This window comes from Scyliorhinus canicula, chromosome 15 (assembly GCF_902713615.1).
Source record: "Scyliorhinus canicula chromosome 15, sScyCan1.1, whole genome shotgun sequence".
NCBI lineage: Eukaryota > Metazoa > Chordata > Chondrichthyes > Carcharhiniformes > Scyliorhinidae > Scyliorhinus > Scyliorhinus canicula.
The window spans coordinates 26,170,578-26,196,995 of record NC_052160.1 but is presented as its reverse complement, the minus strand read 5'-3'; the positions used below and the strand labels follow the sequence as shown (position 1 = coordinate 26,196,995).

The following is a 26,418-nucleotide window of genomic DNA, read 5'->3' as shown; positions in this document are numbered from 1 at the left end:
GAGGTCATTCGGCCCATCAGGCTCTCACCAAGCCTCTGAAAGAGTACTCTAGCCATCAGTCATAGCCAATCCACCTAACCTGCACATTCCTGGACTGTGGGAGGAAACCGGAGGAAGCCCACACAGAACAGGGACAAAGTGCAAACTTCACACAAAAAGTCATCCAAGGCCAGAATAAAACCCTGGATACCCGGTGTTGTGCGGAGACAGTGCTAACCACTTTCCGTTGTGTCCTTGTATTTCTTTCTATCTGACGAGTTCCGCTAGCTTCCTCATCAATGTTATTCAGAACAGCGAATATTATTCACCTCAACTGATCCCTGTGGTAGTGGGTTCCACATTCTAAACATTCTGCAGCTGATGAGAACCCTACTCCCAGCCGTCTGTGTTTATGACACTTCAGGCCGCCATATACCCATGTAATTTGGTAAGACGAGTGAAACAGCCCATTTAAACTGCAGCACCTGTCACAATCATTCTACTTGAGGCAAACCTTCCTGCCCTTCCTCAAATCCCTGTGGGATTGATATCCACCTGAATGGATTGATGAGGCCACAGTTTAACATCTAATCCAAAAGAGGACACCTTTTAAAAAAAATAAATTTAGAGTACCCAATTAATTTTTTCTAATTAAGGGGCAATTTAGCGTGGCCAATCCACCTAGCCTGCACATCTTTGGGTTGTGGAGGCGAAACCCACGCAAACACGGGGAGAATGTGCAAACTGCACACGGACAGTGACCCAGAGCCGGGTTCGAACCTGGGACCTCGGCGCCGTGAGGCAACTGTACTAACCACTGCACCAGCATGCTGCCCCCAGAGGAGGACACCTTCAACAGTGTGGCACTCTGTCAGTATAGATTCTTTGAAAGTGTAGTGGTCCCTCAGTACTGACCCACCAGCAATGCAGCATTCCCTCAGTACTAATCAGACAGCACAGTGCTCCATCAGTGCTGACAGTGTACGCTCCTTCAGTTCTGATCACTTGTCAGTGCAACACTCGCACAGTACTGCTCCTCCGACAGTGTAGCACTCCCTCAGTACTGACCGTTTGTCAGTGCAGCACTCCCTCAGTACTGCTCCTCCGATACTGTAGCAGTCCCTCGGTACTCAGTCTTACAGTGTAGTGCTCCCTCAGTACTAACCCTCCAACAATGCAGTGCTCCCTCAATACTAATCCTCTGACAACATTGCTTCCTCAGAGTACCGACTCTCCGACAGTGTAGTTATCCTTCAGTACTGACAGTGCAGTGCTCCCCACTACAGCAGTGCAGCACTCCCTCAGTATAGCCCCTCTGGCAGTGCAGTGCTCCTTCATTAATGGGAGTGTGAGCCTGTGAGCCAATCTCTGAGGTAAGGATACTGGAGAGCTCGGGATTGGAGATGCGGTTCAGTATCCAACTCCTTCACTAGCCTGAGTCAATCATAAGGACATGGCCCCCTCCACTGGTTCAAGACAGTTATTGCAGGCATTTACAGATCATCTTTCACCACTGGAGCAACCGCCCCCCCCGGACCCAAATGTGAGCTGGGACACGCCCCTCCCCGCAGACTATTGCCCTCTCCGTCCATTGACCCGATGTTCGGGTATCCCGTCACAAATCACTTGGCACTCCGGAGATTAATGTTCCAAAGTTCTTACCCGCCACCTGCCAGAGGTGTCGCACACACATGTCCATTGTGGCAATGCTGCCACTCAGCGTCTTGGTCCCTGTGCAGAGGTCAGAGAAAGTTCAGAGGTCATTCTGAGAGGCTCATATCAGGGACTGTCAACACTATCATTACTGTCCTGCCCAACAATATATAAAGATGACTTCCGGTGGCGGCTATGAAGGACTAGGGCGCACATTTGCTGGCTCCCGCTCGGGTCGGAACTTTGGACCTTTTCCCCCGATTTGTTGCCGGATCTGAAGTGGAAAATTGATGGTGGAGGCAATTGTGAAGAGGAATCCTACATCAGTGCATGGTGAGGCGGACCAGGAGTGCTCGCAAAGGAAGAAATAGACAAACAGAGAAGGCTTGGGCTGAAGCTGCAGCGGGAGAAAGCATGGCGGACAACCGAGGTCCTGGCCCGATGACCTAGCGGTCGACGGAGCAGGTGAAGCAGTTTATACAGGAGGGCTTCGCCAAGCAGAAACAGGAATGCTTGGACCTGATTAGGGAATTGATTGCGCGACTGGAACTCAGACTGGATGCTCAAGATCGGGTGATCCAGAAAGTGGAGAAGGTGCTGGCTGAGCAGGAGGAACACCAAACAGCAATGGAGGTGGAGGTGGGGATGCTGAGAGACCAGCAGAAAAGGCTCCAGGAGAAGGTGGAGGACCTAGAGAATAGGTCCCGCTAGCAGAACTTGAGAATCGTCGGGCTCCCGGAGGGATCCGAAGGAACGGAAGCAGGGATATGTTTGAGAAGCTACTAGGGGAGGGGGCATTCTCCCGACCCTTGCAGGTGGACAGGGCGCACAGAGCGCTCGCGAGGAAGCCGTGTGGGGGTGACCCCCTGAGAGCAATGGTAGTGAGATTCCACAGGTACCTGGACAGGGAGTGCATTCTATGATGGGCCAGGCAAATGCGGAGCTGCAAATGGGAGAACAGTGTCCTGGGTATATATCAGGAACTGAGTGCGGAGGTGGCCAGGAGATCAGGGTTCAACCAGATGAAATCAGACCTTTAAAAATTTTTTTTAGAGTATCCAATTCATTTTTTTCCAATTAAGGGGCAATTTAGCGTGTTCAATCCACCTACCCTTCACATCTTTGGGTTGTGGGGGCGAAACCCCAGCTAACATGGGGAGAAGGTGCAAACTTCACACGGACAGTGACCCAGAGCCGGGATCAAACCTGGGACCTCAGTGCGGTGAGACTGCAGTGCTAACCCACTGAGCCACCCTGCTGCCCCAAATTGGCCCTTTTTAAGAGGAAGGTAAAGTTTGGACTACTGTACCCGGCCCGTCTTTGGGTTACGCATGAAGAGCAACATTTCTACTTTGAGTCGCCCGAGGAAACAATGGACTTCACGAGGAGGGGGGTGCTGGTATCAGACTAAGTTGTTTGGAGTGAACTTTGCTGCAGTGTTCATGTGGGTTTTTTTTTTTTGGTTTGTTTTTTCTTCTCTTCAGTTAATTTTTTTTTAAAAAGAAAAGTTTTTGTCTTTGGATGTTAATTGTAATGCCTTTTGTATTGAGTTGGGGTCTGTGGACGAGCTGCTCGAGATAAAATTTACATTTGCACTGATGGGAGATGGAGGTGTGAATGTTAGATGTTTGAGGTTTGATCTTTTTGATTTTCTTTGCGTGTTTCCTTTGGCCAATTGGGTTGGGTTTGTTTACGTTTGCATATGTGTCCCCGAGCGGGGCGGGGAGGGAACAATAGGTGGGAAAAAGTCTGGCGCCATGGGCAGGGCCACCAAGCTAGCCGGGCGGGCTGGCTCACGGAAGCGCAGTGGGGGGTGAGCAGATGGTATGCTTGTTGGAGGGGGCTGTGTGTATGGTGCTGTTACTGGGGGGGGGGGGGGGGGAATGTTCTGCTGGCAGGGGAGGAACTTTTGCTGTGGGACAATAGGGAGGTGGGGGAGGAAGGCTGCCGGGGGGCGGGCCTCCGGATGCGTGAAGCGCGGGCTGGAGACTGGCCCAAGAAAGGTGATGGCTGATCGGCGGAGGGGCGGGGACGAGAAGCCCCCCAACTAGGCTGATCACATGGAATGTAAGAGGGCTAAATGGGCCGGTTAAGAGGGCACACGTGTTCGCGCATTTGAGGGGACTGAAGGCGGACGTGGTAATGCTGCAGGAGACGCACCTCAGAGTAACTGACCAGGTCAGACTAAGGAACGGATGGGTTTGGCAGGTTTTCCACTCGGGGCTGGACTCTAAGACTAGAGGGGTCGCAATCCTGATTAATAAGGGAGTGTCATTCGAAGCGGGAAGAATAGTTGCGGACGTGGGGGGGGTCGATACACAATGGTCAGTGGAAAGCTGGAAGGGCTGCCGGTGGTACTTGTGAACGTGTACGTGCCAAATTGGGATGATGTGGAGTTCATAACGAGGATGTTGGGGAAGATCCTGGACCTGAATTTGCATAAGCTGGTTATGGGGGGTCTTCAACACAGTTATTGACCCTGGGCTAGACCGATCTACCTCAGGGACAGACAGGGTGCCGGCAATGGCAAAGGAGCTGAAGGGGTTTATGGAGCAGATGGGGGTGGGGTGGACCCATGGAGATTTGGGCAGCCGAGACTGAAGGAGTTTTCCTTCTACTTGTACGTGCATAAAGTGTACTCCTGGATTGACTTTTTTATCCTGAGCAGGGTTCTACTGACGGGGGTAGTGGACACTGAGTACTCAGCGATCATGATCTCGGATCATGCCCCACACTGGGTAGACCTACAGGTGAGCAAGGAGAGTAGCAGTGCCCGCACTGGAGGCTGGACATGGGACTTTTAGTGGATGAGGTGGTGTGTGGGCAGCTGACGAAATGTATCCAGAACTATCTGGAAATCAACAACATGGGGGAAGTTTCGGCTGCGGTGGTCTGGGAGGCGCTGAAGGCGGTGGTTAGAGGGGAGCTGATCTCGATACGGACCCATAGGGAGAAGGCAGACAGGGCAGATACAGACCGACTGATAAAGGAAATACTACAGGTCGACAGGAGGTATGCGGAGACCCCAGAGGCAGGGCTTCCAAGGGAACGACGGAGGCTACAGGCAAAGTTTGGCTTGTTAACTACAGGGAAGGTGTTGGGGAAGCTGACGGCGGCGAGGGGGGAGATCTATGAATATGGGGAGAAGGCCAGTAGAATGGTTGTGCAGCAGCTTAGAAAGCTGGAGGTGGCCAGAGAGATTGGGAAAGTAAGGGACAGAGATGGAAACCTGGTCGGAGATTCAGCTGGGGTCAATAAGGCGTTTGAGGAATTCTATAGCAGACTGTACGAGTCGGATCCCCCAGCTGGGCCGGAGGGGATGAGGCAATTCCTAGGGGGGCTGAAGTTCCCGAAGGTTGATGAAGACTTGGTAGAACGGCTGGGGGCCCCGATCGGGTTGGAAGAGATAGCAGAGGGGCTGAAGGCCATGCAGTCAGGTAAAGTCCCGGGACCGGATGCGTACCCCGTGGAGTTTTACAAAAGGTTCTCTGGAATACTGGGGCCACTGCTGATGAGGACATTTAATGAGGCAAGGGAGAGAGGGGCGCTGACCCCGACGATGTCACAGGCCACGATCTCGCTGATCTTGAAGCAGGATAAGGACCTGGAGCTATGCGGGTCCGACAGACCGATCTCCCTACTAAATGTAGCTGCCAAATTGTTGGCTAAGATCTTGTCCTCGAGGATTAAGGACTGTGTCCCGGATGTGATTGGGGAGGATCAGATGGGATTTGTTAAGGGGAGGCAGTTGGCAGCCAACGTAAGAAGGCTGTTGAATGTCATCATGATGCCCCCAGAGGGTAGGGATGTGGAGGTTGTGGTCGCAATGGACGCAGAGAAGGCATTTGACCGGGTGGGATGGGATTATCTGTGGGAGGTATTGGGGTGGTTTGGATTTGGGTGGGGCTTCATTGACTGGGTTAGGCTGCTGCATCAGGCGCCCATGGCGAGTGTTCGGACAAACAGGCTGACATTGGGCTATTTTAGGCTGCACCGGGGGACGAGGCAGGGATGCCCCCTCTCCCCTCTGTTTGCACTGGCCATAGAGCCGCTGGCAATTGCGCTGAGAGCCTCAAAGGGCTGGAATGGATTGGTCCGGGGGGAGGGGGGGGACACAGTCTCGCTATATGCAACGATCTGCTCTTATGTGTGTCGGACCCATTGGAAGGAATGGAAGAAATTATTGGGATTCTGGGGGATTTTGGCCGGTTTTCGGGGTATAAATTGAACATGGGGAAAAGCGAGATGTTTGCGAGAGGTGATTGGGGGAGCTGCCATTTAGAGTGGTGGGGGAGTCTTCCGGTACCTCGGCATCCAGGTGGCGCGGGAATGGGAACGGCTGCATAAGCTTAATCTGGCCTGACTAGTAGACCAAATGAAGGAGGATTTTCGGAGGTGGGACGCACTTCCGTTGTCACTGGCTGGGAAGGTGCAGACAATGAAAATGACGGTCCTCCCGAGATTCCTGTTTGTGTTTCAGTGCCTCCCCATCTTTATTCCTCGGTCCTTTTTTAAACGGGTCAACAAGGTGATCTCAGGCTTTGTATAGGCGGTTCAGACCCCGTGAGTTAAAAAGGGGATGTTGAAGTGCAGAAGGGGGGGAGGGCTGGCACTCCTGAACTTTATTAATTATTACTGGGCGGCGAATATAACCATGATTAGGAAGTGGACGGTGGGGGGGGGGGGGGGGGGGGGGGGGGGGGGGGGGGGGGGGGGGGGGAGTGTCGGTGTGGGAGCAAGTAGAGGCAGCATCTTGTAAGGGCACTAATCTGGGGGCACACTATTCCATCAGCCTCCTGGTGGTCACGGCCCTGAGATTCTGGGGTCAATGGAGGAGACATGTAGGAGCAGAGGGAGCATCGGCCTGTCCTCAATTTGCAATAATCACCAGTTTGGCCCAGGGAGGGTAGATGGAGGGCTCTGGAGATGGCAGAGAGCATGGATCGTGAGGATGGGAGATATATTTATGGAAGGGAGCTTTCCCTGCTTGAGGGAGCTGGAGGTAAAATTCGAACTGACGGGAGGGAATGAATTTAGGTTCCTGCAGGCAGGAGACTTCCTAAGCGGGCAGGTCTCAACCTTCCCACTCCTACCGCCAAGGGGGATACAAGACAGGGTAGTTTCCAGAATGTGGGTGGGAGAAGGGAGAGTTTCGGATATTTATAAGGATCTTATGTGGTCAGAGAAATACAAATGGGAAGTGGAGTTAGGTGGAGAGTTGGAGGATGGTCTCTGGGTGGATGTATTGAGTAGAGTCAACGCGTCCACATGACGGCCTTTGCACTATGTTTATATTGTATGTACACGGTTTCTTCTGTTACTGTCATAAAACCATAAATACCTCAATAAAATGTTTATTTAAAAAACAATACGTAAAGATCCATTCCTCCCTGCCAGCATCCCATAACTGTGACATTTCAAAATTCACACAATATTCCATCCTCTCTCATACACTCCCAAGTCCCACAGTCAATCCCAATCAATGCCCACCTGCTCAATAAATATGGGATATTTCATAGAATTTACAGTGCAGGAGGCCATTTGTCCATCGAGTCTGCACCAGCTCTTGGAAAGAGCACCCTACCCAAGGTCAACGCCGCCACCCTATCCCCATAACCCAGTAACCCCACCCAACACTAAGGGCAATTATGGACACTAAGGGCAATTTATCATGGCCGATCCACCTAACCTGCACATCTTTGGACTGTGGGAGGAAACCGGAGCACCCGGAGGAAACCCACGCACACACGTGGAGGATGTGCAGACTTCGCACAGACAGTGACCCAAGCCGGAATCGAACTTGGGACCCTGGAGCTGTGAAGCAATTGTGCGATCCACAATGCTACCCAATCTTCCTGAACAATTTAACACCGCAAAACATGGCACTTCTGACTGGGCGGGTTCCTCAACAGAGCGGCGCTGCCTACCCCCCACCGACTGTGCGGCACCCCCTCAGTGCTGTCCCTCCGACAGTGACGCACTCCCTCAGTGCTGTCCCTCCGACAGTGCAGCACTCCCTCAGTGCTGTCCCTCCGATAGTGCAGCCCTCCATCAGTACTGTCCCTCCGACAGTGCAGCACTCCCTCAGTGCTGTCCCTCCGACAGTGCAGCACTCCCTCAGTGCTGTCCCTCCGACAGTGCAGCACTCCCTCAGTGCTGACCCTCTGACAGTGCTGCACTCCCTCAGTACTGACTCTCTGACAGTGCAGCGCTCCCTCAGTACTGACCCTCTGACAGTGCATCCCTCCCTCAGTGCTGTCCCTCCGACAGTACAGCACTCCCTCAGTACTGACCCTCTACAGTGCAGCACTCCCTCAGTGCTGACCCTCTGACAGCGCAGCACTCCCTAAGTACTGACTCTCTGACAGTGCAGCACTCCCTCAGTGCTGTCCCTCCGAAAGTGCAGCTCTCCCTCAGTGCCGTCCCTCCGACAGTGCAGCACTCCCTCAGTGCTGTCCCTCCGACAGTGCAGCTCTCCCTCAGTGCCGTCCCTCCGACAGTGCAGCACTCCCTCAGTACTGACCCTCTACAGTGCAGCACTCCCTCAGTGCTGTCCCTCCGACAGTGCAGCGCTCCCTCAGTGCTGTCCCTCCGACAGTGCAGCACTCCCTCAGTGCTGTCCCTCCGACAGTGCAGCACTCCCTCAGTGCTGTCCCTCCGACAGTGCAGCTCTCCCTCAGTGCTGTCCCTCCGACAGTGCAGCGCTCCCTCAGTGCTGTCCCTCCGACAGTGCAGCGCTCCCTCAGTGCTGTCCCTCCGACAGTGCAGCGCTCCCTCAGTGCTGTCCCTCCGACAGTGCAGCACTCCCTCAGTGCTGTCCCTCCGACAGTGCAGCGCTCCCTCAGTGCTGTCCCTCCGACAGTGCAGCGCTCCCTCAGTGCTGTCCCTCCGACAGTGCAGCACTCCCTCAGTACTGACCCTCCGACAGTGCAGCACTCCCTCAGTACCGATCCTCTGACAGTGCGGCGCTCCCTCAGTACTGTCCCTCCGACAGTGCAGCACTCCCTCAGTACTGACCCTCTGACAGTGCAGCACTCCCTCAGTGCTGTCCCTCCGACAGTGCAGCACTCCCTCAGTGCTGTCCCTCCGACAGTGCAGCACTCCCTAGAGTACTGACCCTCTGACAGTGCAGCACTCCCTCAGTGCTGTCCCTCCGACAGTGCAGCGCTCCCTCAGTGCTGTCCCTCCGACAGTGCAGCGCTCCCTCAGTGCTGTCCCTCCGACAGTGCAGCGCTCCCTCAGTGCTGTCCCTCCGACAGTGCAGCGCTCCCTCAGTGCTGTCCCTCCGACAGTGCAGCGCTCCCTCAGTGCTGTCCCTCCGACAGTGCAGCGCTCCCTCAGTGCTGTCCCTCCGACAGTGCAGCGCTCCCTCAGTGCTGTCCCTCCGACAGTGCAGCGCTCCCTCAGTGCTGTCCCTCCGACAGTGCAGCGCTCCCTCAGTGCTGTCCCTCCGACAGTGCAGCGCTCCCTCAGTGCTGTCCCTCCGACAGTGCAGCGCTCCCTCAGTGCTGTCCCTCCGACAGTGCAGCGCTCCCTCAGTGCTGTCCCTCCGACAGTGCAGCGCTCCCTCAGTGCTGTCCCTCCGACAGTGCAGCGCTCCCTCAGTGCTGTCCCTCCGACAGTGCAGCGCTCCCTCAGTGCTGTCCCTCCGACAGTGCAGCGCTCCCTCAGTGCTGTCCCTCCGACAGTGCAGCGCTCCCTCAGTGCTGTCCCTCCGACAGTGCAGCGCTCCCTCAGTGCTGTCCCTCCGACAGTGCAGCGCTCCCTCAGTGCTGTCCCTCCGACAGTGCATCGCCCCACGACCTACGGTTTGACAACTTGTGTTTGCCTTGCAGAGTAAGATGCACCACGCTGGTTCTACTAGTTACCTGCGACGTAGGCATGTAGTCCATTGATCTCTATTGTCTGCTGTCCCAGAGTGTGGTGTCCTGAAGGAAGCCCCATGGCCATGATCGCATCTGTCACCAGCACCATACCTGCAGCAGGAGGTAACCAAAGGAATTGGCAATGCGAGCGTGTCACCGACATCCTTACACACTCCAGTGTGAGTGTCACTGACAGCTTCACAGACCATACATCACATATAGAGAGTGGGCGGTGTAGAGTGGAAGTATTTTCCAGAAAGCCGCCTGCTGAATAGTCTAGACACCGTCTCCTAGTCTGACCTCCTGCTGAACCCAGCGAGACACCGTCTCCTAGTCTGACCTCCTGCTGAACCCAGCGAGACACCGTCTCCCAGTCTGACCCCCTGCTGAACCCAGCGAGACACCGTCTCCCAGTCTGACCCCCCGCCTTGTCGGCTAGACACCGTCTCCCAGTCTGACCTCCTGCTGAACCCAGCGAGACACCGTCTCCTAGTCTGACCCCCTGCTGAACCCAGCGAGACACCGTCTCCCAGTCTGCCCCCCCCCCCCGCCATCATGGCTAGACACCGTCTCCCAGTCTGCCCCCCCCCGCCATCATGGCTAGACACCGTCTCCTAGTCTGACCCCCTGCTGAACCCAGCGAGACACCGTCTCCCAGTCTGACCCCCCCGCCATGTCCGCTAGACACCGTCTCCCAGTCTGACCCCCCCGCCATGTCGGCTAGACACCGTCTCCCAGTCTGACCCCCCGCCATGTCGGCTAGACACCGTCTCCCAGCCTGACCCCCCGCCATGTCAGCTAGACACAGTCTCCCAGTCTGACCCCCCCCGCCATGTCGGCTAGACACCGTCTCCCAGTCTGACCCCCCCGCCATGTCGGCTAGACACCGTCTCCCAGTCTGACCCCCCCGCCATGTCGGCTAGACACCGTCTCCCAGCCTGACCCCCGCCATGTCAGCTAGACACCGTCTCCCAGCCTGACCCCCGCCATGTCGGCTAGACGCCGTCTCCCAGTCTGACCCCCCCCGCCCCCCCCGCCATGTCGGCTAGACACCGTCTCCCAGTCTGACCCCCTGCTGAACCCAGCGAGACACCGTCTCCCAGCCTGACCCCCGCCATGTCGGCTAGACGCGGTCTCCCAGTCTGACCCCCCGCCATGTCGGCTAGACACCGTCTCCCAGTCTGACCCCCCCGCCATGTCGGCTAGACACCGTCTGCCAGTCTGACCCCCCGCCATGTCGGCTAGACACCATCTCCCAGTCTGACCCCCCGCCATGTCGGCTAGACACCGTCTCCCAGTCTGATCCCCCGCCATGTCGGCTAGACACCGTCTCCCAGTCTGACCCCCCGCCATGTCGGCTAGACACCGTCTCCCAGTCTGACCCCCCCGCCATGTCGGCTAGACACCGTCTCCCAGTCTGACCCCCTGCTGAACCCAGCAAGACACCATCTCCCAGTCTGACCCCCCGCCATGTCGGCTAGACACCGTCTCCCAGTCTGGCCCTCCCCCCCGCCATGTCGGCTGGACACCGTCTCCCAGTCTGACCCCCCCGCCATGTCGGCTAGACACCGTCTCCCAGTCTGACCCCCCCGCCATGTCGGCTAGACACCGTCTGCCAGTCTGACCCCCCGCCATGTCGGCTAGACACCATCTCCCAGTCTGACCCCCCGCCATGTCGGCTAGACACCGTCTCCCAGTCTGACCCCCCGCCATGTCGGCTAGACACCGTCTCCCAGTCTGACCCCCCGCCATGTCGGCTAGACACCGTCTCCCAGTCTGACCCCCCCCGCCATGTCGGCTAGACACCGTCTCCCAGTCTGACCCCCTGCTGAACCCAGCAAGACACCATCTCCCAGTCTGACCCCCCGCCATGTCGGCTAGACACCGTCTCCCAGTCTGACCCCCCCCGCCATGTCGGCTGGACACCGTCTCCCAGTCTGACCCCCCCGCCATGTCGGCTAGACACCGTCTCCCAGTCTGACCCCCCGCCATGTCGGCTAGACACCGTCTCCCAGTCTGATCCCCCCCGCCATGTCGGCTAGACACCGTCTCCCAGACTGACCCCCCCCCGCCATGTCGGCTAGACACCGTCTCCCAGTCTGATCCCCTGCTGATCTTGGCACCATCTCCCACTTGGGTTGCCAACTATCCAGGACCGGCCCGGAGATTTCGGGAATTGAAGGCCAAATGGCAGGACAGACTGCGAGCAAAATCCAGGAGAAATAACTGGAATATTGAAAACATTGCATTTTACTTAATTTGTTTTGCATATTTACATCGATCGTAAAAATATTGGCAATGTGGGAAAGATTGTGTTTGACTGATGGTCAGAAAATCACCCAATTGGATAACAAAGCGACTGTTTACTTTTCGACTGGCTGTGGGAGTTTCTATGAGCATGGTGACCAACAGGAGGGGATGAAGGGGTGAGACGTGACAAGTGGACAATGGGAGCAACATGACCTTTGGGAGCAGGTCATGTGCCAGAAGATCCCGGAAGCCATCTGGCCAGCGTTGGTGACCCTGTTGCTTTCGGGCATAACTGGAGCCAGGGCACCGAATGGCACAGATGGAAATTCACTCTCCTGTTCCACTAACTGATGGATACGAATAATGAATATATGCATCTTCCGTAACGGATATGGAATCGGGGGGGGGGGGGAAATCGCTACCTGACTATTTACCATGGGGATGTGCTCGGTAAGCGATCCTCAGCGCTGCAGGGTTGGTATGGATCCCATCGGCAATCATTCCATAGAACACGGACCGTCCAACAGGAATCTCACTGCTGGTCAGCAGACCCACAATTCCCGGATCCCGATGGTGAAACTGAGGGAATGGAAGGAAGAGATATAAAACCTACAGATCACAGCCCAAGAAAGAGAACAAACCAGTTAATCTCCGAGAGAATTTGGGTTCTGTGGCAGTGGGTGTTGTTTTGCCCAGTACAGGCTGCAGAAACAGTTACCATATCCCAGACATCAGGAAGTGTCCTGATCCTGTGGAACGCTACTCCAGCAGTGAAAACATCCTGCCCGGGACACTGTTCATCACACTGCTGTATGTAGGAGCATTCGGTGCATAAATTGGCTTTTGTGTTTCCCAAATTACAACAGCGACAACATTTCAAAAGTACTTAATTGGCTGTAATGCAGGTTAGGATGTCCTGAGACATAAAAGATGCTACAGAAATGCACGCCTTTTTTTTTTACTATTACTTCATGATGGTAAAACATTTAATTATACAGGATTGTCAGAGTCTTTGTTCATTACCAAATGAACCCTCCACTCCATTAATCACAGGGCAGAAACATTTCATCCCAATTTCCATTTATATATCACCTTTCATGAGTCAGGATGTCCCAAAGTGACTGTAGCATCTTGGTCCCGCCACGCCGACAGTGCGGCGCTCCCTCCGTCCCGCCCCACCGACAGTGCAGCACTCCCTCCGTCCTGTCCCGCCCACAGTGCGGCGCTCCCTCCGTCCCGCCCCACCGACAGTGCAGCACTCCCTCCGTCCTGTCCCGCCCACAGTGCGGCGCTCCCTCCGTCCCGCCGACAGTGCGGCGCTCGCTCCATCCCGCCCTGCCGACAGTGCGGCGCTCCCTCCGCCCCGCCACGCCGACAGTGCGGCGCTCCCTCCGTCCCGCCCCACCGACAGTGCAGCACTCCCTCCGTCCTGTCCCGCCCACAGTGCGGCGCTCCCTCCGCCCCGCCGACAGTGCAGCACTCCCTCCGTCCTGTCCCGCCCACAGTGCGGCGCTCCCTCCGCCCCGCCGACAGTGCAGCACTCCCTCCGTCCCGCCCCGCCGACAGTGCGGCACTCCCTCCGCCCCGCCGACAGTGCGGCACTCCCTCCGCCCCACCGACAGTGCAGCACTCCCTCCGTCCCGCCCCGCTGACAGTGCGGCACTCCCTCCGCCCCGCCCCGCTGACAGTGCGGCGCTCCCTCCGTCCCGCCGACAGTGCGGCGCTCCCTCCGCCCCGCCGACAGTGCGGCGCTCCCTCCGTCCCGCCCCGCCGACAGTGCAGCACTCCCTCCGTCCCGCCCCGCTGACAGTGCGGCACTCCCTCCGCCCCGCCCCACTGACAGTGCGCCGCTCCCTCCGTCCCGCCGACAGTGCGGCGCTCCCTCCGCCCCGCCGACAGTGCAGCACTCCCTCCGTCCCGCCCCGCTGACAGTGCGGCACTCCCTCCGCCCCGCCCCGCTGACAGTGCGGCACTCCCTCCGCCCCACCGACAGTGCAGCGTTCCCTCCGTCCCGCCGACAGTGCAGCACTCCCTCCGTCCCGCCCCGCCGACAGTGCGGCGCTCCCTCCGTCCCACCGACAGTGCAGCGTTCCCTCCGCCCCGCCGACAGTGCGGCGCTCCCTCCGCCCCGCCCCGCCGACAGTGCAGCACTCCCTCCGTCCCGCCCCGCTGACAGTGCAGCACTCCCTCCGTCCCGCCCCGCTGACAGTGCAGCACTCCCTCCGCCCCGCCCCGCTGACAGTGCGGCGCTCCCTCCGTCCCACCGACAGTGCAGCGTTCCCTCCGTCCCGCCGACAGTGCAGCACTCCCTCCGTCCCGCCCCGCCGACAGTGCGGCGCTCCCTCCGCCCCGCCGACAGTGCAGCGTTCCCTCCGTCCCGCCGACAGTGCAGCACTCCCTCCGTCCCGCCCCGCTGACAGTGCGGCGCTCCCTCCGTCCCGCCGACAGTGCAGCACTCCCTCCGTCCCGCCCCGCCGACAGTGCGGCGCTCCCTCCGTCCCACCCCGCCGACAGTGCGGCGCTCCCTCCGCCCCGCCGACAGTGCAGCGTTCCCTCCGTCCCGCCCGCCGACAGTGCAGCACTCCCTCGTTCCCACCGACTGAGCATTGGAACTAACTTCGAACCTGCTCTGCCATTCAATCAGATTGTGGCTGACCTCTTCCTGGTCTCAAATACTCCCGACCTGTTCCCCTTATCCCATTTAACCGTTTTTTAAAAAATCAAAAATATATCTATCTCCTACTTGAAACCATTTAATGATTCAGAGACCACCGTACTATGGGGCAGCATTTCCATAATTTCACCACCCTCTGCGAGAAGCAGTTCCTCCTCTTCTCAAATCTACCATCTCTCACCCTATCTGTGGCCTCTCATTCTACATTACCCCACAAGGGGGAACATTTGGCCTTTGTTTACCTTATCAATCCCTTTTAGTATTTTATATACCTCAATCAGATCACCTCTCATTGTTCACCTCTCATTGTTCTAAACTCCAGCGAGTATGAGCCCAAACGGTTTAATCTCTCCTCGTATGTCAACCCCTTCATCCCCGGAATTTATCTGGTGAACCTCCTATGAAATGCCTCTAATGCTACCACACCTTTCCTCAAATAAGGAGACCAAAACTGGACAATACTCGAGACATAGTCTCACCAACACTCTGTAAAATTGCAACAACACGTCTCTCCTTCTATATTCCAGACTTTTGCAATAAACACCGATATTCCATTTGCCTGTCCCTCAGTACTACCCCCTCCAAAAGAGCAGCGCTCCCTCGGTGCTGTCCCTCCCCATGGTGCCATCTCTCCGACAGTGCAGCGCTCCCTCAGCGCTGTCCCTCAGACAGTGCAGCGCTCCCTCAGGCAGTGCGACACACCCCCAGCACTGTCCCTCAGGCAGTGCGACGCTCCCTCAGCGCTGTCCCTCAGGCAGTGCGGCGCTCCCTCAGCGCTGTCCCTCAGGCAGTGCGACGCTCCCTCAGCGCTGTCCCTCAGGCAGTGCAGCGCTCCCTCAGCGCTGTCCCTCAGGCAGTGCGACGCTCCCTCAGCGCTGTCCCTCAGACAGTGCGAGGCTCCCTCAGCGCTGTCCCTCAGGCAGTGCGAAGCTCCCTCAGCGCTGTCGCTCAGACAGTGCAGCGCTCCCTCAGTGCTGTCCCTCAGACAGTGCGGCGCTCCCTCAGCGCTGTCCCTCAGACAGTGCGACACTCCCTCAGCGCTGTCCCTCAGGCAGTGCGACGCTCCCTCAGCGCTGTCCCTCAGGCAGTGCGACACTCCCTCAGCGCTGTCCCTCAGGCAGTGCGACACTCCCTCAGCGCTGTCCCTCAGGCAGTGCGGCGCTCCCTCAGCGCTGTCCCTCAGGCAGTGCGAGGCTCCCTCAGCGCTGTCCCTCAGACAGTGCGACACTCCCTCAGCGCTGTCCCTCAGGCAGTGCGACGCTCCCTCAGCGCTGTCCCTCAGGCAGTGCGAGGCTCCCTCAGCGCTGTCCCTCAGGCAGTGCGAGACTCCCTCAGCGCTGTCCCTCAGGCAGTGCGAGGCTCCCTCAGCGCTGTCCCTCAGGCAGTGCGAGGCTCCCTCAGCGCTGTCCCTCGGGCAGTGCGAGGCTCCCTCAGCGCTGTCCCTCAGGCAGTGCGACACTCCCTCAGCGCTGTCCCTCAGGCAGTGCGAGGCTCCCTCAGCGCTGTCCCTCAGACAGTGCCGCTCTCCCTCAGCGCTGTCCCTCAGGCAGTGCGAGGCTCCCTCAGCGCTGTCCCTCAGGCAGTGCGAGGCTCCCTCAGCGCTGTCCCTCAGGCAGTGCGAGGCTCCCTCAGACAGTGCGAGGCTCCCTCAGCGCTGTCCCTCAGGCAGTGCGACGCTCCCTCAGCGCTGTCCCTCAGGCAGTGCGAGGCTCCCTCAGCGCTGTCCCTCGGGCAGTGCGAGGCTCCCTCAGCGCTGTACCTCAGGCAGTGCGACACTCCCTCAGCGCTGTCCCTCAGGCAGTGCGAGGCTCCCTCAGCGCTGTCCCTCAGACAGTGCCGCTCTCCCTCAGCGCTGTCCCTCAGGCAGTGCGAGGCTCCCTCAGCGCTGTCCCTCAGGCAGTGCGAGGCTCCCTCAGCGCTGTCCCTCAGGCAGTGCGAGGCTCCCTCAGACAGTGCGAGGCTCCCTCAGCGCTGTCCCTCAGGCAGTGCGACGCTCCCTCAGCGCTGTCCCTCAGGCAGTGCGAGGCTCCCTCAGACAGTGCGAGGCTCCCTCAGCGCTGTCCCTCAGGCAGTGCGAGGCTCCCTCAGCGCTGTTCCTCAGGCAGTGCGGCGCTCCCTCAGCGCTGTCCCTCAGGCAGTGCGACACTCCCTCAGCGCTGTCCCTCAGGCAGTGCAGCGCTCCCTCAGCACTGTCCCTCAGGCAGTGCGAGGCTCCCTCAGACAGTGCGAGGCTCCCTCAGCGCTGTCCCTCAGGCAGTGCGAGGCTCCCTCAGCGCTGTCCCACAGGCAGTGCGAGGCTCCCTCAGTGCTGTCCCTCAGGCAGTGCGAGGCTCCCTCAGCGCTGTCCCTCAGGCAGTGCGAGGCTCCCTCAGTGCTGTCCCTCAGGCAGTGCGAGGCTCCCTCAGCGCTGTCCCTCAGGCAGTGCGAGGCTCCCTCAGACAGTGCGAGGCTCCCTCAGCGCTGTCCCTCAGGCAGTGCGACGCTCCCTCAGCGCTGTCCCTCAGGCAGTGCGAGGCTCCCTCAGACAGTGCGAGGCTCCCTCAGCGCTGTCCCTCAGGCAGTGCGAGGCTCCCTCAGCGCTGTTCCTCAGGCAGTGCGGCGCTCCCTCAGCGCTGTCCCTCAGGCAGTGCGACACTCCCTCAGCGCTGTCCCTCAGGCAGTGCAGCGCTCCCTCAGCACTGTCCCTCAGGCAGTGCGAGGCTCCCTCAGACAGTGCGAGGCTCCCTCAGCGCTGTCCCTCAGGCAGTGCGAGGCTCCCTCAGCGCTGTCCCACAGGCAGTGCGAGGCTCCCTCAGTGCTGTCCCTCAGGCAGTGCGACGCTCCCTCAGCGCTGTCCCTCAGACAGTGCCGCTCTCCCTCAGCGCTGTCCCTCAGGCAGTGCGACACTCCCTCAGCGCTCCCTCAGACAGGTTTTTTATGCTCAAGTCTCTGGGGTGGGCATTGAACCCAAAATCTCTGAAGTGAGGGGCGAGCATTGGACCCACTGAGCCACAACTGACGCAGAGGAATCTGACATTACAAACAGCCCTTCCTGCTGCTCCCTCCGTTTCTGGTGGGTTTGGGGAGCTGAACTCACAGGCAACATTGCATTGAAGAGGTGGGTGATGAAAGTGGCTCCATGTCTCACTGCAGCTTCAGCTTGTGTCAGGTTGGCGACTGAATGTCCTGCAAAAATTTTGAGAAAGAAAACATCTTTACATCAAGATAGAAATCCTTGAGAGAGAGGGAGAGAGAGAGAGAAAATGAGAATATGTATATATGGGGAGGGGGCAGGAGAAGCTGATTCCACTTGATGAACAGTGGGATAGATGTCTTTCCCTGGTCAGATCAATCACCATTACACACGAGAAGAACAAACACGAAAGTTAAATGTGATGATCTGCCTGCGGCCTTGCTTCCTTACCCAGTGAAACGCGGATCCCACGGCTAACCAGACCCCCAATAACCTCGCTGCTTCTGTCGAGTTCGGGAGCCAGTGTGACGATTCGGACGTTGTCCAGGGAGCCGTATGTATCCAACAGATCTTGGAAGCCGCGGTTCTCAAACGTTCGCAGGTACTCCTCAGGGTGAGCACCCTTCTTGTCTTTGCTAATGAATGGACCTTCCAAGTGTAGACCTGGATAAGAGAGGAATTAATCCCATTAGAACCACCACCTCACTGTAGTCACTCACAATCATCTTTGTAGCTCTATTGAGTCTCGCCTCCGAGTCAGGACATTGTGGGTACAAGTCCCACTTCCAAGATTTGAGAACAGTATCCAGGCTGATGCTCCCAATGAGAGAACTCCGCGTTGTCAGAGGCTCAGTACAGAGGACAAACCAGACTGTCAGAGGATCAGTACTGACGGGGTGCTTCAAAGGGTTGATGGAAGGTGTATTCGCACTGCTATGTTTGTAGAAAGTATATTCACACTGCTGGGACAATGTGTTCACATTGCTGGATTGCCCCAGTGCAAGGAAGGCAATTAGATAAAGTGGAAACTCATAAGTACTGTTACAAGTGCAAACCTTTATAAGATGGTTGTGATTTAAACTGTCTCCTTTAATTCAAGGTAAATTAGAGTATTTGGAGAGGGAGATAGGACCGTCTATGGGACCTGCCTGGAGATAAATCAATTTGACGGCGCCCAAGGGATCTGCCTGGAGACAAGCCTATGTGACCTGGCCACCATGGGGAGAAGGGCCCAAGTCAAAAGCTTTTGAAAATAAGGTGCAAGCTTTGACATCTGGAGACAAAGGAGGAGACAGCTATATTTACTGCTGACATACTCTGAGGGGGAGACAGACCAAGAGATTTGGGGGAAGAAGACCAACAACAGATGCCCCTATGCCAGGCAGAAGAAAAAGACCACTTGTGGGCTAACAATGAAGCAGAGGGCTGGTGAAGGTGGAATTGTCTTCGAGGAAACAAGGCATTTGAAGAATTAAGGACTACAGAATCACCAGAGGGTACCTTTGAACAGGAAGTCCATTCATTAACACTCAGAAGATCAAGTGAAGGACACTGGAAGATTCACCCTGGTGAATCAGGGAGGAGATCCTGCTAAAGCCAGGATGAATTTTGGACTTTAATCACAAGACTAAATCGTGTAGAGCACGGTGTAACATATAAGCATGGCATGAGGCTTTTAGTTGTGTATATTTTCCTCTCGTTTTTTTAAGTGCATTCGTTGCCTAAGTAAAGTTTAGTTGATGTTGAGTTTTGCTTGTTGTCAAGTCTTACAAGGCGAAATGTTATCTTTTGATGCTTTGAGTCGATCACTGGGAAATTCATTTCTCTTTTTATAAGTTATCAGTCTCCAGAGGGTTTATAACTAGAAATGACATATATTCTTACACAGGGACTGGTTCCCTGGAAAGAAAAGGAATATTTTCAGGTCTCGCCTGTGCCTTTAATTGAATTACCCGGGGGCTTGTGGAGCTTGAGCTCACCATTGCTTTCTCCATTGCAACATCTCAGCCAATCAAAGTTGGCTTGTCAACCAGTCAGCATCCTATTCTCCTAGAGCACAAATTGCTGTGATTGTTTGAAATTTGGAATTTTTGCATTTGTCTTCATGAGTGTAGGATGCAAAATGTCCATAACAGCAATATTCAAATTCTGTACTGCCAACTGACTGATTGTAACAATACTCACCCAATATCCCTGCTCCCCAAGGCCCACCATCCTGCACCTCAATTTGAGGAATAACCTGAGAAGGAAGACGGAAACGTTTTAAAATTAAATTCTAAATGATTTGGGAACATACATTCGGCAAGCTGGTCAGTTTCATTGTTTATCTCGGCAGTTTAGAAACCTCATAGGTAACTCCTACTTTCTGCACATGTTCCACTTTTAAAAAAAAATTTAGAGTGCCCAATTAATTTTTTCCAATTAAGGGGCAATTTAGCATAGCCAATCCACCTACCCTGCACATCTTTGGGTTGGGGGGGGGGCAAAACCCACACAAACACAGCGAGAATGTGCAAACTCCACACGGGCAGTGACCCAGGGCCGGGATCGAACCTGGAATCTTGGCGCCGTGAGGCAGCAGGGCTAACCACTGTTTGCACGCGTTACACTTAATTCCTGTGAATTTTCCCATCACACTGTTCGCACTATGAGCTATACAAAGAGAGATTAATCCTTCCTGTCACCTCTTCCGACAGCACCATGTCCCAAACCCCTCTGCCCACCTTCATTCAGACGTTCAGCCCATCTCTCCCCATGCACAGGCAAACTTTGTTCCTCATGCTGGAAAGAGTCGCTGTGATATACCTGGTGATAGATGGGGACAGGGGAGGTCACAAGTGTTGGGCAGAAGGAGGTCACTCCGGTGGAAAGCAGCTTCCGAGCGACCATGGAAAGGCCACATTTCAGGTTATCTGTGGCTAATGAGAAGTCAATTCCATATCCTCCTAGAAAACATTAACATATCAGACATCAGTCCTGAGGCACAATAAACAGGTCCCAGAACAAACCTCCTGGCAAAATATTTTGGGTGGGCTGGCCATCACAAAGTGCTTGGATTTCTCATGGATAAAGGATTGGATTGGATTGGATTTGTTTATTGTCACGTGAAACCAAGGTACAGATCATTAAGTACACGAAAAGAAAATGAAATAAAAGAAAATACATAATAGGGCAACACAAGGTACAAAATGTAACTAAGTAAGCACCGGCATTGGGTGAAGCATGCAGGGTGTAGTGTTAATGAGGTCAGTCCATAAGAGGGTCATTTAGGAGTCTGGTGACAGTGGGGAAGAAGCTGTTTTTGAGTCTGTTCATGCGTGTTCTCAGACTTCTGTATCTCCTGTCCGATGGAAGAAGTTGGAACAGTGAGTAAACCAGGTGGAAGGGGTCTTTGATTATGCTGCCTGCTTTCCCCCGGCAGCGGGAGGTGGAGATGGAGTCAATGGATGGGAGGCAGGTTCGTGATGGACCGGGCGGTGTTCACGACTCTCTTGAAGTTTCTTGCGGCCCTGGGCCGAGCAGTTGCCATACCAGGCTGTGATGCAGCCAGATAGGATGCTTTCTATGGTGCATCTGTAAAAGTTAGTAAGAGTTAATGTGGACATGCCAAATTTTCTTAATTTCTGTTGTGCTTTCTTGGTGGTAGCATCAGCGTGGGTGGACCAGGACAGATTTTTGGTGATGTGCACCCCTAGGAATTTGAGACTGCTAACCATCTCCACCTCGGCCCTGTTGATGTGGACAGGGGTGTGTACAGTACTTTGCTTCCTGAAGTCAATGACCAGCTGTTTAGTTTTGCTGGCATTGAGGGAGAGATTGTTGTCTCTGCACCACTCCACTAAGTTCTCAATCCCTCTCCTGTATTCTGACTCGTCGTTATTATAGATCCGGCCCACTATGGCCGTATAGTCAGCAAATTTATAAATGGAGTTGGAACCAAATTTTTGCCACGCAGTCGTGTATACAAGCTGTAGAGTAGGGGGCTAAGTACGCAGCCTTGCGGGGCCCTGGTATTGAGGACTATTGTGGAGGGGGTGTTGTTGTTTATTCTTACTGATTGTGGTCTGTGGGTCAGAAAGTCGAGGATCCAGTTGCAGAGGGAGGAGCCAAGTCCTAGGTTTTGGAGCTTTGATATGAGCTTGGCTGGGATTATGGTTTTGAAGGAGGTGGCAATGCTGCTAATGATTGGCTGTAGGAAGTGGGTAATGTGTAATTAGCCAGAATTAGAGGATAAGGAGATCTTGGGGAGTTTTGGGGTTGGAAGAGATTACAGAGATAGGGAGGGGCAAGGGTTGCAGGGTTTTGGAAACCATTTGAGGTTGTGAGAGAGCAAATGAAGGCTGGGGTGGAGGGCGTAATGGGGATTTCTGGCTAAAGCCTTCACTTACCGTTGATTTGTGTGTCGATGAACCCTGGGGCAATGATGCCACCGTTGCAATCAATCCGAATATCTGCAGAACCTTTCTCATCAAAGAACAGCTTCTCCGGGTTAAGAATCTTCCCCTCACGGACCCAAAGATCCTCCCTTCAAAATAGACACAGTCGGAGCAGAAATCGAGACCTGTTCAAACAGGTGAGGCAGCTCAAGCTTCAAGCTCAAATAATTCTTACTTAAGTTGTCAGTCACGGCACGTCAGAGTTAGAACGTTGTGGGTTCATGTCCCACTCCAGAGACTGGAGAACAAAATCCAGGCTGCACCGAGAGAAGGGTCATTAAATCAAATAGTCATCTGCCCTCTCAGATCCCACGGTATTATTTTGAAGAACGGCAAGGGAGTTTCCCCCAGTATCCTGGGTCAGTATTTCTCCTTCAACTAACATCACTAAAAATGATTGTCTGGTGTTTCTCATAGTGTTGATGTGGAAACTTGCTGTGTGCAAATTGTAACAATGCCTACACTTCCAAAATTACTTGGGAGATCCTGAAGTTGTGAAAGTCTTTAACTGCATGTAATATTCTTTCTATTGCTATCTGTAAAGCAATTACTGGGCGGCATGGTGGTAAGCATTCCTGCCTCACAGTGCCAGGGACCCGGGTTCAATTCCAGTGTCGGGTAACTGTCTGTGTGGAGTTTCCCGTGTCTGCATGGGTTTCCCCAGGTTGCTCCGGTTTCCTCCCACAGTACAAAGATGCACAGGTTAGGTGGATTGGCCAAGCTAAATTGTCCCTTAGTGTCTAAAAGGTTAGGTGGGGTTACGGGGATAGGGCGTGGTGTGGGACAAGATAGGGTGCTCTTTCAGAGGGTCTGTGCAGACTGGATGGGCCGAATGGCCTTCTTCTGCACTGTAGGGATTCTATTCATGCTTATTTGCTGCCCATACAAGTGCTAATTCTGAAGGCCTAAGATAGTCAGTGATTTGCTGCGAAGCATTCTTGACTACCAACTGATTCATAACTGGAGCCAAACCTTTTATCTCACAGCGACACAAAACAACTTCTATTTATATATCTTTCCAACCACATTGGGTGTGGGAGCACATCTCTTACCTCTGTAACTTGTGATCCTTCAGAATATGACAGTTCTGGAACCGCGTAATTGGGGCATCAGAGACCGATTTATTGGATGGCATTTTAAAGGGAGAAGCCAATTCCCTGCAAGAGATCATTAAAACCTTTACAATACCACAGTGCACTGACAAACAGACAAGTTCCATATTTACTGATGCAAACTGGCTTTACAGACAGCAGGATGATCCACTGAACTGATGTACAGGATTGGGAGCCTTTGGGATTCTCACAGCCACAGCACTGTGGATGTTCAGTTATGGAGTACATTCAAGACTGAAGTTGATGATTTTTGGATACCAAGGGTTTCCAAGGATATAGGGATAATGCAGGAAAACGTAGCTGAGGGAAATCAGTCATGATCTTATTTCAGGGGTCAAATGACCTACTTCCTCTGTTCTTACATCCTCATTACCCGATGCTCATAAAGATTGCACATAGACCATTCAGACCTTTCCCCAGTCCCACATTGACAGCAGCATCCAAACCATGACCTCTACCATTTAGAACAGGCCTACTCAGCCTTTTCGTATCTGTGGGGGGAGGGGGGCAACTTTTTAAATTTACTCACTTTAGGGGCCGATGAGCAAATTTCTGGAAGATAAAGTTTGACATGAGATTAAACAAGAATTTTTTTTAAATACGCAGTATGAAAACAAACAACTTGCTGAGCAAAAAAGCAATGAATGATAATCTTTTAAAATTAGTAATAACTAAAGATGACCATTAGAGGGCGTGTGTGTCTTCAGCTCACTTCTAGTCTTAGCTGGCTCACTCCCTCACCCACTGAGAGAGTTAGTGGATGAGGGCAAGGGTCACAGGCAAATTGCGATAAATTATAAACTATAAATTACACATTAAGTAGCAGATACAACTCAGACAGGTCTTACAAATTGGCTCAGCAGTCTGTTCAGCAAATAGTTAAATAATATCAGCCATAGGAGTCCTTCAGAACCCGGTCTTCGTCATAAAGAATTTCAGCTAGTCTTCTGACTAACTTGACTTGCTCCTCAGCTGAAAGCAGCAAACATTTGGAGAGCCAGCACATACATGATGGGCTGAGTGGACTCCTTCTGTGCTGTAACAATTCTGTGATTCAAGGAAGAGAAACTGCCTCAGCAACTATATCTTGCTTATTCTCAGCATCTGGATCTAGCATATGTCTTTTTCAGCCTGCCTGTACTGCACCTCTGCAATCCTTATCCAGTGAGCACTGATGGCTCGGTCTCCTTTTATATAGTTTCAGCCAAAGTTTGGTTTCCCATCTCAGTTTCAGTCTTATAGTTTCCTTAGCAACTGGAAGGGTCACTTTCCCTCTCAACTTGGATCTGTCTCAAAAATACATGGTTTGAAACCATGGATTCCATTGCAATCCTAACTTGCAAATATATCACCACTTCTTCATTGTCACTTGGTCAAAATCTTGAAACTCCTTCTCAAACAGCACTGTGGACGCTATGTACATCACAAGGACTGCAGCGGTTCAAAAAGGTGGCTCACCAGGACCCACTCAGGGACTAGGGACAAGGAATAAATGCTGGTCTTGCTAGCAATGTTCACATTCCATGAATCAATTTTAAAAATGGATCTTGTGTTTATGGACAAGCGGAGACCTGAATTTGATTTGACAGGTGACAGATTAGCAGAGTGAATTCATCCTGTTAGATTTCAATGTTAGATGGCAATGTTACAGGTTTGGCAGCAATGGAACATTAGCACATCTTTATCTTCTGCCCTTTACACGTCTTTCTCCGATATCAGGAAAAGCCTTCAGACAGAAGGAAGCACACATACCCTTTATTCCATCACAATCAGACCTATCCCAGCAGGGACAGAACCATCATGTAGAAATCTTATTGTAATATAAACAGGGCTTTAAATACAAAGTGCAGGAATCGCAATGGGGATGAGAATCAGTCAGTGATTAAGTAATCTGTTTCACAAAATAAAAATAGCAGATGTTTACTGTGTTGGTCAAGACAACAATAAAACTGCTTACCCAGATAGTGTGCTGGAATGATCAAAATCCACTCAAGCAAGTAAATGGGACCCAAATTATTGGTACCTCAGCCTTCGGAGTCCTTCCCTCAGCTGCTGCATGGAAATGTCAAACTACCTGCTCTAATGCAGAGTGGAATTTGGACCCATGACTTTTGGACTGAAAGGAACTAACGTTATCAAGTGAGCCACAGCTTTCTCGGTATCTTTTTTGCCATATAGTTTCATTCAACAATCTGCAGATAAGCAAGGCGATTGTAAATGCATTCTGTTCCAACGCTGCCACCTGTACATAAAAACATGGCCCCAAGCACTGAAAGCACTGCATAAGGTACATCAGGTTAAACTTCCAATTTTGAAATACATCTTTTAGAGTGCAGCATCAAGATTCCTAGAATCAGAAGCAGGGCTTATGATACTAATATACCACAAGGACAACACTGCTGCTCAGAGTACCAGGGATCCGGGTTCAATTCCAGCCTTGGGTCTGTCTGTGTGGAATTTGTACATTCTCCCAGTGTCTGCATGGGCTTCCTCGGGCTGCTCTGGTTTCCTCCCACAGTCCAAAAATGTGCAGGTTAGGTGGATTGGCCATGATAAATTGTTTCTTAGTGCCAGAGAGGTAAAGGTTAAGTTACGGGTATAGGGTGGAGTGGATCGATGAAGACTCGATGGGCCGAATGGCCTCCTTCTGCACTGTTGGGATTATGAAACATCATTCTATGAATTGGTAACGCTTCCAAAGAATTAGAAGACGGCATAAGATTGAATTACTTCACAGCAGATTTATGTTGCTCTGCTTTCTCTTTAGGGGGAAATACAACCGTAACATTTTGCAGGGGCGGCTTATGCATTATCTCAGCTGCTGAAGTAAACTGGAATGTGAAAATCACAGCCCTGTCTCCTGATCACAGTCCGTCTTTCAGTTCTGCCTGGTCTCATTGCAAAGGAAGAAGTCTTACAACACCAGGTTAAAGTCCAACAGGTTTGATTCAAACACGAGCTTTCGGAGCGCGGCTCCTTCCTCAGGTGAGCCGCGCTCCGAAAGCTCGTGTTTGAATCAAACCTGTTGGACTTTAACCTGGTGTTGTAAGACTTCTTACTGTGCTCACATCATTGCAAAGGAGCAGCCAGAATGTAACTGAGCCTCTCTGTGCTGGAAGTAGAGCTTATCTCACTTCTTGCTCATTCCTTCTCCATCCTTATCCCTCTGAGGTCGCGGGTTCAAGTCCCACTCTAGGGGCATGAGCTCACGCTCCGAGGCGCTGTCTCTCAGACGAGACATCGAGAATCTGGCTGCCCTTTAAGTGGAAAAGATTCCGGAAATTATCATAAAGAACATTCTTGGCCCAATATTTACCCCTCAATTCACGTCGCAAAGCAGTTTATCTACTCGTTACTGCTGTTTGCGACCGGCTGCTGCATTTCCTGCCATAGTGACTGGTGCCCCAAAGGTGGAAAGTTACATCGTCTCCTCCTGTTCACCTGTCGCATCACGTGACTGCCGGCGGTCAGCTGACCGACTGCTTGCCGCGCGAAT

The 26,418-nt window shown here is 53.8% G+C and overlaps 1 protein-coding gene across 1 annotated transcript in view; it reads right to left on the bottom strand.

The window, feature by feature from the left end:
• The window catches only part of amdhd2 (amidohydrolase domain containing 2), a 37,915-nt gene extending 11,517 nt beyond the window's left edge, over nucleotides 1–26,398 (bottom strand). Inside the window, exons 1-10 of the mRNA XM_038820720.1 lie at nucleotides 26,239–26,398; nucleotides 22,863–22,967; nucleotides 21,763–21,899; nucleotides 20,180–20,319; nucleotides 19,559–19,613; nucleotides 17,825–18,037; nucleotides 17,498–17,586; nucleotides 12,182–12,326; nucleotides 9,501–9,608; nucleotides 1,642–1,710 (exon numbers count right to left, since the gene is read on the bottom strand). Of these exons, the coding sequence (XP_038676648.1) occupies nucleotides 1,642–1,710; nucleotides 9,501–9,608; nucleotides 12,182–12,326; nucleotides 17,498–17,586; nucleotides 17,825–18,037; nucleotides 19,559–19,613; nucleotides 20,180–20,319; nucleotides 21,763–21,899; nucleotides 22,863–22,945 (1,039 nt within the window). The 5' untranslated portion in view covers nucleotides 22,946–22,967; nucleotides 26,239–26,398. The remainder of the gene's footprint in view (nucleotides 1–1,641; nucleotides 1,711–9,500; nucleotides 9,609–12,181; nucleotides 12,327–17,497; nucleotides 17,587–17,824; nucleotides 18,038–19,558; nucleotides 19,614–20,179; nucleotides 20,320–21,762; nucleotides 21,900–22,862; nucleotides 22,968–26,238) is intronic.
• Nucleotides 26,399–26,418: the final 20 nt, after the last annotated feature.